Consider the following 12,517-nt stretch of genomic DNA (forward strand, 5'->3'; position numbering starts at 1 on the left):
CAATGCTAGAGAGGGCGTGGAGGGGGGAAGGGTGGAGATATGGGGAGAGGAGCGACGACGGCGCTCGAAGGATACTGTGTGGAATGGAGAAGGAACAGAAATGTTGAGATGGGTGGAGGAAAACGGATGGGAGATACTGAATGGGAATAAAGAGGAACATCTGTGATTGATCATGTACTGGTGGATCAGGAAATGTGGGAGAGGGTGGAAAGGTTTAAAGTGGGAAAAGCGGTAGAGTCGGATCACCAACCGTTGGAGGTGGTGGTAAAGGGGGTGGGCGGCAGAAGGCGATCGGAACTGGGGAGCAAGTTCATCACGACAGACTGATCGAAAGAAGGGGTAGCATTCTACAGGGGAAACCTCGACACTTGGCAACAGAGGATACAAGAGATCAACGGTTTGGAAGAGCTTATCCAGGTAGTACGGGAGGCAACACGGAAAAGGCTGGAGACTCGCAATCATCGAAATGAACAAAAAAGGTGATGTATACAAGGTAGGTGACCTTAGATCTACTTTGCTGAGGCATAAAACCTTTTTGACTGTCTGTGAAAATGTTTATGGATACACCTTTCTGTCCCTTTTGTATGTTCAAAGCGGCGCAGAAGTTTATAGCAAGAACTTCTGCTAGGAAAATTGTTATGTCCGAGCTGAGGGGCAATTTGATGTGGTTATTTGGTTCACTGATGCCCATGCCTACTCCGGATGTAACTGTCTTTGAAGCATCGGTGTACCAGATTAGGGCTCCTCTCTTTAGTTGAGGCTCACATAGAGACATAGGCGACCATGGGTCTGATTATTGCTACTTAGGCCCAATGAGCCATTCGTGGTTTGAGACCCCAGTTTCTTCCGAGGAGCCTGCGGCAGATCTGGTTAGCCGTAATGGCCTTTTTCTTGTCTATGTGATGTGACATAAGTAAAGAATAATTAGTTGGACAACAGTTTTAATGGAAATTATTAACTGAGCAATCTCCTTTTCTGATGGCAAGGCAAAATTAAGAGGTGTAGTGACAAATAACATTTGATGATTGTTATAGAAATCTTGCAAATCACGATTACCCGAGGAATTAACCTGTCTCGATTAAAAATAACAATTCATTTGATACATCTGATAGGAGTAACACCCAAATTCAATAGAACTCATAATTTACGAGAATCATTTCCAGCAAATAGGTGTGTATTGGTAAAATGTCTCAGAGATTTATAATAATCGAAATTATGTGTATTTTTAATTTTTTTTAAATTTTAAGTAGGATTTATCTCGACGTCTCATTAACATTCTGACATTATCAGTAATGTTTACAGATAGTAACAGTACGAAAGGGGACATATTCAATTCAACATTCGCATTGATATTTTCAAGGTAAACAAGTTCCAACCATGGTATTGCATTCAAATCAGCAGTGAATTTGTTCAGATCAAAGTTCTTGTGATCCCAATATGTAATCACTCTAGATGGTGTAGTTTGAACAGTAAAATCAAGAATAAGGTAATTTTAGACAGTGATCAGAAATATCATGTATGGTAACCAAAGTTGTTATAACTTGTTGCAAGTCAAACTGCTCTAAAATACGATCCCGTTTAATGACAATTGGACGTCCTTTATTTAAGAGGGCGACTATTCATGTGTTTGAAATCGCTTTAAAATTTCCAACCCCAGTGTTCGCTCTTTCAGTTCTTTCAGTTCACTGTAAAAAGTCTCAGATTGATATAATGTTAATCACTGAGATCAAAATATCAACAACCTCAGTTAATAAAGCCAAAGTCGCTTGTGGTAAAATATGATGACTACTCTTCAGTTATATTATTTCACATTCTGAAATTGATCTGTGTGATCAAAATCGCATTGCAAGTGTTTTTGATGTGCTCACCTTAAGTCTTACACTTTCTAAAGTACTGATCCATCCGCAGAGTGTGTTCTAGAACTCTTTTCAGATCTCAATTCTTGTCTTCCCAGTCTCATGTCAGTCTTTTTCTTAGTCTTTCCATTCCTCTTTTTGTATGACCATCTTTTTCTTGCCTTTATAGTCTTTTTGTAATCTTCCACCTTGCTGCCCAGTTACTTTTTCCTCTTTTCAGGTTTTGTTTAATGTTTTTCTTCTATTACCTTTTCGTTTTTACACCTTTATGCCCAACGTCTTTTTTCCTTTTCCAGACTCTTTTCACTATTATTTTAGCATTAGCGTTACATCTTTCTGCCCATTCTCCATCCAACGTTTGGAATCTCTGAAATCGTGATGTTCGGAAATGTTTGATTTGGACTCTGGAATCACCGAATGTGTTTTTAGTGGATTTCCTATCCACATCTATCTCATACTGCAGTTGACCCTCTCCATTTTCTAGTGCCTCTTCTTCTTTACCTCGTATCCAAGTTCCTCCACTAGAAATGTGGCCTTAAAGTTCAAATCCTTAGCTTTACATTCTTTTGCAGTGTACTTTTGTTTTCCACACCTAGAGTACTTCTAGATATGAGTGTAGATGTCTAGAACATTTGAGTGTGTCGTTTGCTCACGTCATTCTTATTGCAAGAGTTGCCTACACAAATGATGTATGGCGCAATTTGGTTTAGCCCTGTTGTGTATAGAAAATATTGAAAACAACTCGAAACACTTGCTTTGATGTCATTTTAAAAGCTTATATGTATTCTTGATTTGAAAATAAATTTCATGTATATTTAGGAAACTAAAAAACCTTTGCTACAATTGTTTTTACCAAATAATGGAATAAATCTCTCTTTATGCGTATAGGTTGAGAATCACCCTGTATAATTCACTTTCACAGCAGGATTTTGAATTTCTTTACTATCCTGTTTTGCCGTACTTTGCTAAAATAGCCCGTACAAATGACGAATGTAAATGTGAGTTAACCCAAGGATGTTTGCATTTTTCGCAGATGAAATTGCAGTTTGTGTCAGTTTTTTTTTTAATTTAGCATGGTAAATATGTGTTGTGTTCAGCTATTTCTATGAGACTTATTCTAAATTAAAGCTCAAAGCTTTCTCTTTAAAATGACGTATAATAATTCTTGGGTTGGATTGGAAAAATATTGAGAAAAAAAATGTTGAAACAAAACTTACATTTTTGTATAACCTAAAAGTGTCAAAAAAAAAGCTAATTTAAAAATTCCTGGAAGCCGTATTTATTGAAATTAAGGAATAAGACTTGTTCTAAATTAAAGCTCAAAGCTTTCTCTTTAAAATAGTGTATAATAATTGTTGGGTTGGATTGGAAAAATATTGAGAAAAAAAATGTTGAAACAAAACTTACATTTTCGTATATCCTAAAAGTGTCAAAAAAGATGCTAATTTAAAAATTCCTGGAAGCTGTATTTATTGAAATTAAAGAATAAGACTTATTCTAAATTAAAGCTCAAAGCTTTGTCTTTAAAATGATGTATAAAAATTGTTGGGTTAAATTGGAAAAATATTGAGAAAAAAAATGTTGAAATAAACTTACATTTTCGTATAACCTAAAAGTGTTAAAAAAGAAGATAAATTAAAAATTCCTGGAAGCCGTGTTTATTAAAATTAAGGAATAAGACTTATTCTAAATTAAAGCTCAAAGTTTTCTCTTTAAAATGATGTATAAAAATTGTTGGGTTGGATTGGAAAAATATTGAGAAAAAAAACGTTGAAATAAAACTTACATTTTCGTATAACCTAAAAGTGTTAAAAAAGATACTAATTTAAAAATTCCTGGAAGCCGTATTTATTGAAATTAAAGAATGAGACTTGTTCTAAATTAAAGCTCAAAGCTTTCTCTTTAAAATGATTTATAATAAATGTTGGGTTGGATTGGAAAAATATTGGAAAAAAAAATGTTGAAATAAAACTTACATTTTCGTATAACCTAAAAGTGTCAAAAAAGTTGCTAATTTAAAAATTCCTGGAAGCCGTATTTATTGAAATTAAAGAATGAGACTTGTTCTAAATTAAAGCTCAAAGCTTTCTCTTTAAAATGATGTATAATAATTGTTGGGTTGATTTGGAAAAATATTGAGAAAAAAATGTTGAAATAAAACTTACATTCTCGTATAACCTAAAAGTGTTAAAAAAGATGCTAATTTAAAAATTCCTGGAAGCCGTATTTATTGAAATTAAAGAATAAGACTTATTCTAAATTAAAGCTCAAAGCTTTCTCTTTAAAATGATGTATAAAAATTGTTGGGTTGGATTGGAAAAATATTGAGAAAAAAAATGTTGAAATAAAACTTACATTTTCGTATAACCTAAAAGTGTTAAAAAAGATGCTAATTTAAAAATTCGTGAAAGCCGTGTTTATTGAAATTGAGGAATGAGACTTGTTCTAAATTAAAGCTCAAAGCTTTCTCTTTAAAATGGTGTATAATAATTGTTTGGTTGAATTGGAAAAATATTGAAAAAAAAAATGTTGAAATAAAACTTACATTTTCGTATAACCTAAAAGTGTTAAAAAAGATGCTAATTTAAAAATTCCTGGAAGCTGTGTTTATTGAAATTAAGGAATGAGACTTGTTCTAAATTAAAGCTCAAAGCTTTCTCTTTAAAATGATGTATAATAATTGTTGGGTTGGATTGGAAAAATATTGAGAAAAAAAATGTTGAAACAAAACTTACATTTTCGTATAACCAAAAAGTGTTAAAAAAGATGCTAATTTAAAAATTCCTGGAAGCCGTATTTATTGAAATTAAAGAATGAGACTTATTCTAAATTAAAGCTCAAAGCTTTCTCTTTAAAATGATGTATAATAATTGTTGGGTTGGATTGGAAAAATATTGAAAAAAGAAATGTTGAAATAAAACTTACATTTTCGTATAACCTAAAAGTGTTAAAAAAGATGCTAATTTAAAAATTCCTGGAAGCCGTGTTTATTGAAATTAGGGAATAAGACTTGTTCTAAATTAAAGCTCAAAGCTTTCTCTTTAAAATGATGTATAAAAATTGTTGGGTTGGATTGGAAAAATATTGAGAAAAAAAATGTTGAAACAAAACTTACATTTTCGTATAACCTAAAAGTGTTAAAAAAGATGCTAATTTAAAAATTCCTGAAAGCCGTGTTTATTGAAATTGAGGAATGAGACTTGTTCTAAATTAAAGCTCAAAGCTTTCTCTTTAAAATGGTATATAATAATTGTTGGGTTGGATTGGAAAAATATTGAGAAAAAAAATTTTGAAATAAAACTTACATTTTCTTATAACCTAAAAGTGTTAAAAAAGATGCTAATTTAAAAATTCCTGGAAGCCGTATTTATTGAAATTAAGGAATGAGACTTATTCTAAGTTAAAGCTCAAAGCTTTCTCTTTAAAATGATGTATAATAATTGTTGGGTTGAATTGGAAAAATATTGAGAAAAAAAATGTTGAAACAAAACTTACATTTTCGCACAACCTAAAAGTGTCAAAAAAGATGCTAATTTAAAAATTCCTGGAAGCCGTATTTATTGAAATTAAGGAATGAGACTTATTTTAAATTAAAGCTCAAAGCTTTCTCTTTAAAATGATGTATAATAATTGTTGGGTTGGATTGGAAAAATATTGAGAAAAAAAATGTTGAAATAAAGTTTACATTCTTGTATAACCTAAAAGTGTCAAAAAAGATGCTAATTTAAAAATCTCTGGAAACCGTATTTATTGAAATTAAGGAATAGGACTTGTTCCAAATTAAAGCTCAAAGCTTTCTCTTTAAAATGATTTATAATAATTGTTGGGTTGGATTGGAAAAATATTGAGAAAAAAAATGTTGAAATAAAATTTACATTCTTGTATAACCTAAAAGTGTCAAAAAAGATGCTAATTTAAAAATTCCTGGAAGCCGTATTTATTGAAATTAAGGAATGAGACTTGTTCTAAATTAAAGCTCAAAGCTTTCTCTTTAAAATGATTTATAATAATTGTTGGGTTGGATTGGAAAAATATTGAAAAAAAAAATGTTGAAATAAAACTTACATTTTCGTATAACCTAAAAGTGTTAAAAAAGAAGATAAATTAAAAATTCCTGGAAGCCGTATTTATTGAAATTAAGGAATGAGACTTATTCTAAGTTAAAGCTCAAAGCTTTCTCTTTAAAATGATGTATATAAATTTTTGGGTTGGATTGGAAAAATATTGAGAAAAAAAATGTTGAAACAAAACTTACATATTCGCACAACCTAAAAGTGTCAAAAAAGATGCTAATTTAAAAATTCCTGGAAGCCGTATTTATTGAAATTAAGGAATAAGACTTGTTCTAAATTAAAGCTTTCTCTTTAAAATGATGTATAATAATTGTTGGTTTGGATTAGAAAAATATTGAGAAAAAAATTTTTAAAATAAAACTTACCCTGTATAATTTACTTTCACAGCAGGATTTTGAATTTCTTTTCTATCCTGTTTTGCCGTACTTTGCTAAAATAGCCCGTGTAAATTACGAATGTAAATGTGAGTTAACCCAAGGATGTTTGCATTTTTCGCAAATGAAATTGCAGTTTGTGTCAGTTTTTTTTTTAATTTAGCATGGTAATGAGTAATTGACTCACCTTCATGTTGAACGCACATTGTAAATATGTGTTGTGCTGGATTTTAGTGAAAACTGATCTTCTAAAAGTTTGATGAGCTCTTTGTACTATTTTGATTTAGGTAAGTCGGGTGTTGTAAGATTGGTTAAAGTTTGAAAATGTTTTGGACCCAAACAGCTGATTAATATTTGAACACATTTCTTATTTGATCACATTTTCTAACCTTTGTAAGTAAGTTGCACCTATTCTTATCTTTCCAGTCTCTTCCAGTTCTCAATCTTTGCAATCTTGTTTTTGTATGGCCATCCTATTCTTGCATTTATGTAGTCTCCCACCTTTCTGTCCAGTTTCTTTCATCTTTTCAGGTTTTGTTCAATGTCTTTCTTCTATTACCAATCTCTTTTCGTTATTACACCTTTATGCCCAACGTCTTTTTTCCTTTTCCAGTCTCTTTTCATTATTATTTTTTGCATTAGTGTTACATCTTTCTGCCCATTCTCATTTTTATCTCTCCAACCTCAATTCTGTCTTTTTCTCAACCTCTCCACTCTCCCTTTTGTACAGCCATCTATTTTAATTGATTAAAAATAAAAAAACGGCTGTTATATTTTCAAATTATATTTATTATTTACATAAAAATCAATAATTTTATTAGTAAATTTAAAATTTTTAAACAACATTAGTAATCTACTCAACAATTACATAAAAGTCTTTATATTTTTATTATTTATTTTTTTTTTTAATTAAACAAGAGATATAAATCACTCTAAAATGTCTTTCATTTTTATTTAAATACCATTTTATTTGTAAGAAAAAAAAACACGAGCCTTCAATATCTAAAAAAAATCCTTCCACAAAAAAATAAATCTTACAAATTTACACTAACAACTATTAGATTATCCCACTTCTTTCTTCGATCCTTCAATTATTAAAATACTCTTTAGATTTTTTCTTAAACCAATTCGGAACGTATTTCTCGGTATCTCGACTTCTTGGACTCCTCGCCGTCACTCTACCCTCGTTGAAAAAATAACACTTGCAAATACAACACGATGGGAATTTAAACCAATCGGCGAAAACCCCGCGACATTCATTATTGGGGTCATAGGCTAATAATCGGTGGATCCTATATTGTTGTTCGCACCGACAGCCTTCCCGACAATACATTTGTTTATGTTGAAATGTACACATCTCGCAATGAATGTATTGTTCAAACGGATAAATATTGATTAACGCCAAAACTTCACCCCGAGTGTTATTCGCCCAATACGGAGCCACAACTTCTTGTTTAACCGGACAAGCATTTCTAAAAAAAACAAAATTAATAATTAGTTATTAATCGTTTTTGTCACTAGTAGTATAGAATTGCCGATTCTAGACAGGAAGTTGCAAATCCGCACCTCCATGACGTCATTCGCTCAATGTAAAAGTATAGGGAGGGGTGCCAACTAAAGGCTTAGGGGAAAAAAATAGGTTGGTGTTGGAAAAGTAACTAGATCTGGTGACGTTTTATCCCTTTGTGTCCCAAGAAGTCAAAAATTTTGAAACTTTGTAACGCCTTTGGAATCAATTTTAGCAAAATATGCAATATAAGAGTACCGTCAAGCATTAAAATATATTTTAGTGATATTGCAATATACAAGAACTTTTATTGCTAATATAAAAATAATACATTTTTTATTAGGTTAGAAAATAAGTAACACAAGTGTCAAAAAAGATGTTAATTTAAAAATTCCTGGAAGCCGTGTTTATTGAAATTAAGGAATGAGACTTATTCTAAATTAAAGCTCAAAGCTTTCTCTTTAAAATGATGTATCATAATTGTTGGGTTGGATTGGAAAAATATTGAGAAAAAAAATGTTGAAACAAAACTTACATTTTCGTATAACCTAAAAGTGTTAAAAAAGATGCTAATTTAAAAATTCCTGAAAGCCGTATTTATTGAAATTAAGGAATGAGACTTATTTTAAATTAAAGCTTTCTCTTTAAAATGATGTATAATAATTGTTGGGTTGGATTGGAAAAATATTGAGAAAAAAAAATATTGAAATAAAACTTGCATTCTCGTATAACCTAAAAGTGTTAAAAAAGATGCTAATTTAAAAATTCCTGGAAGCCGTATTTATTGAAATTAAGGAATGAGACTTATTCTAAATTAAAGCTCAAAGCTTTCTCTTTAAAATGATGTATAATAATTATTGGGTTGGATTGGAAAAATATTGAGAAAAAAAATGTTGAAATAAAACTTACATTTTCGTATAACCTAAAAGTGTCAAAAAAGATGTTAATTAAAAAATTCCTGGATGCCGTATTTATTGAAATTAAGGAATGAGACTTATTCTAAATTAAAGCTCAAAGCTTTCTCTTTAAAACGATGTATAATAATTGTTGGGTTGGATTGGAAAAATATTGAGAAAAAAAATGTTGAAATAAAACTTACATTTGCGTATAACCTAAAAGTGTCAAAAAAGATGCTAATTTAAAAATTCCTGGAAGCCGCATTTATTGAAATTAAGGAATGAGACTTATTCTAAATTAAAGCTCAAAACTTTCTCTTTAAAATGATGTATAATAATTGTTGGGTTGGATTGGAAAAATATTGAGAAAAAAAATGTTGAAACAAAACTTACATTTTCATATAACCTAAAAGTGTTAAAAATGATGCTAATTTAAAAATTCCTGGAAGCCGTATTTATTGAAATTAAGGAATGAGACTTATTCTAAATTAAAGCTCAAAGCTTTCTCTTTAAGATGATGTATAATAATTGTTGGGTTGGATTGGAAAAATATTAAGAAAAAAAATGTTGAAATAAAACTTACATTTTCGTATAAACTAAAAGTGTCAAAAAAGATGCTAATTTAAAAATTCCTGGAAGCCGTATTTATTGAAATTAAAGAATGAGACTTATTCTAAATTAAAGCTCAAAGCTTTCTCTTTAAAATGATATATAATAATTGTTGCGTTGGACTGGAAAAATATTGAAAAAAAAAATGTTGAAACAAAACTTACATTTTCATATAACCTAAAAGTGTTAAAAATGATGCTAATTTAAAAATCCCTGGAAGCCGTATCTATTGAAATTAAGGAATGAGACTTATTCTAAATTAAAGCTCAAAGCTTTCTCTTTAAAATGATGTATAATAATTATTGGGTTGGATTGGAAAAATATTGAGAAAAGAAATGTTGAAATAAAACTTACATTCTCGTATAACCTAAAAGTGTCAAAAAAGATGCTAATTTAAAAATTCCTGGAGGCCGTGTTTATTGAAATTAAGGAATGAGACTTATTCTAAATTAAAGCTCAAAGCTTTCTCTTTAAAATGGTGTATAATAATTGTTGGGTTAGATTGGAAAAATATTGAGAAAAAAAATGTTGAAATAAAACTTACATTTTCGTATAACCTAAAACTGTCAAAAAAGATGCTAATTTAAAAATTCCTGGAAGCCGTATTTATTGAAATTAAGGAAAGAGACTTATAAATTAAAGCTCAAAGCTTTCTTTTCAAAATGATGTATAATAATTGTTGGGTTGGATTGGAAAAATATTGAGAAAAAAAATGTTGAAATAAAACTTATATTTTCGTATAACCTAAAAGTGTCAAAAAAGATGCTAATTTAAAAATTCCTAGAAGCCGTATTTACTGAAACTAAGGAATGAGACTTATTCTAAATTAAAGCTCAAAGCTTTCTCTTTAAAATGGTGTATAATAATTGTTGGGTTAGATTGGAAAAATATTGAGAAAAAAAATGTTGAAACAACACTTACATTTTCGTATAACATAAAAGTGTCAAAAAAGATGCTAATTTAAAAATTCCTGGAAGCCGTATTTATTGAAATTAAGGAATGAGACTTATTTTAAATTAAAGCTCAGAGCTCTCTCTTCAAAATGATGTATAATAATTGTTGGGTTGGATTGGAAAAATATTGAGAAAAAAAATGTTGAAACAAAACTTACATTTTCGTATAACCTAAAGTGTCAAAAAAGATGCTAATTTAAAAATTCCTGGAAGCTGTGTTTATTGAAATTAAGGAATGAGACTTATTCTAAATTAAAGCTCAAAGCTTTCTCTTTAAAATGATGTATAATAACTGTTGGATTGGATTGGAAAAATATTGAGAAAAAAAATATTGAAATAAAACTTACATTTTCGTATAACCTAAAAGTGTCAAACAAAATGCTAATTTAAAAATTCCTGGAAGCCGTATTTATTGAAATTAAGGAATGAGACTTATTCTAAATTAAAGCTCAAAGCTTTCTTTTCAAGATGATGTATAATAATTGTTGGGTTGGATTGGAAAAATATTGAGAAAAAAAATGTTGAAATAAAACTTACATTTTCGTATATCCTAAAAGTGTCAAAAGAGATGCTAATTTAAAAATTCCTGGAGGCCGTATTTATTGCAATTAAGAAATAAGACTTATTTTAAATTAAAGCTCAAAGCTTTCTCTTTAAAATGATGTATAATAATTGTTGGGTTGGATTGGAAAAATATTGAGAAAAAAAATGTTGAAATAAAACTTACATTTTCGTATAACCTAAAAGTGTCAAAAGAAATGATAATTTAAAAATTCCTGGAGGCCGTGTTTATTGAAACTAAGGAATGAGACTTATTCTAAATTAAAGCTCAAAGCTTTCTCTTTAAGATAATGTATAATAATTGTTGGGTTGGATTGGAAAAATATTAAGAAAAAAAATGTTGAAACAAAACTTACATTCTCGTATAAACTAAAAGTGTCAAAAAAGATGCTAATTTAAAAATTCCTGGAAGCCGTATTTATTGAAATTAAGAAATGAGACTTATTCTAAATTAAAGCTCAAAGCTTTCTCTTTAAAATGATGTATAATAATTGTTGGGTTGTATTGGAAAAATATTGAGAAAAAAAATGTTGAAATAAAACTTACATTTTCGTATAACCTAAAAGTGTCAAAAAAGATGTTAATTAAAAAATTCCTGGATGCCGTATTTATTGAAATTAAGGAATGAGACTTATTCTAAATTAAAGCTCAAAGCTTTCTCTTTGAAATGGTGTATAATAATTGTTGGGTTGGATTGGAAAAATGTTGAAAAAAAAAATGTTGAAATAAAACTTACATTTTCGTATAACCTAAAAGTGTCAAAAATGATGCTAATTTAAAAATTCCTGGAAGACGTGTTTATTGAAATTAAGGAATGAGACTTATTCTAAATTAAAGCTCAAAGCTTTCTCTTTAAAATGGTGTATAATAATTGTTGGGTTAGATTGGAAAAATATTGAGAAAAAAAATGTTGAAATAAAACTTACATTTTCGTATAACCTAAAAGTGTCAAAAAAGATGCTAATTTAAAAATTCCTGGAAGCTGTATTTATTGAAATTAAGGAATAAGACTTATTCTAAATTAAAGCTCAAAGCTTTCTCTTTAAAATGATGTGTAATAATTGTTGGGTTGGATTGGAAAAATATTGAGAAAAAAAATGTTGAAATAAAACTTACATTTTCGTATAACCTAAAAGTGTCAAAAAAGATACTAATTTAAAAATTCCTGGAGGCCGTGTTTATTGAAATTAAGGAATGAGATTTATTCTAAATTAAAGCTCAAAGCTTTCTCTTTAAAATGATGTATAATAATTGTTGGGTTGGATTGGAAAAATATTGAGAAAAAAAATGTTGAAATAAAACTTACATTCTCGTATAACGTAAAAGTGTTAAAAAAGATGCTAATTCAAAAATTCCTGGAAGCCGTGTTTATTGAAATTAAGGAATGAGACTTATTCTAAATTAAAGCTCAAAGCTTTCTCTTTAAAATGATGTATAATAATTGTTGGGTTAGATTGGAAAAATATTGAGAAAAAAAATGTTGAAACAAAACTTACATTTTCGTATAACCTAAAAGTGTTAAAAAAGATGCTAATTTAAAAATTCCTGGAAGCCGTATTTATTGAAATTAAGGAATGAGACTTGTTCGAAATTAAAGCTCAAAGCTTTCTCTTTAAAATGATGTATAATAATTGTTGGGATCGATTGGAAAAATATTAAGAAAAAAAATGTTGAAACAATACTTACAT

General features: G+C 29.1%; 1 protein-coding gene and 1 long non-coding RNA gene across 2 annotated transcripts in view; one reads left to right on the forward strand and one right to left on the reverse strand.

Moving 5' to 3' along the window:
- The first annotated feature begins 396 nt into the window (after positions 1–396).
- The window catches only part of LOC111423188 (uncharacterized), a 37,878-nt gene continuing 25,757 nt past the window's right edge, over positions 397–12,517 (forward strand). Inside the window, exon 1 of the long non-coding RNA XR_011640369.1 lies at positions 397–493. This is a non-coding gene — a long non-coding RNA (uncharacterized lncRNA). The remainder of the gene's footprint in view (positions 494–12,517) is intronic.
- Positions 7,072–12,517, reverse strand: part of LOC111423070 (Spaetzle domain-containing protein 4) — a 31,157-nt gene continuing 25,711 nt past the window's right edge. The window contains exon 3 of the mRNA XM_023056323.2: positions 7,072–7,775. Within this exon, the coding sequence (XP_022912091.2) occupies positions 7,391–7,775 (385 nt within the window). The 3' untranslated portion in view covers positions 7,072–7,390. The remainder of the gene's footprint in view (positions 7,776–12,517) is intronic.

Source organism: Onthophagus taurus, chromosome 5, assembly GCF_036711975.1.
Source record: "Onthophagus taurus isolate NC chromosome 5, IU_Otau_3.0, whole genome shotgun sequence".
Taxonomy (NCBI): Eukaryota; Metazoa; Arthropoda; class Insecta; order Coleoptera; family Scarabaeidae; genus Onthophagus; species Onthophagus taurus.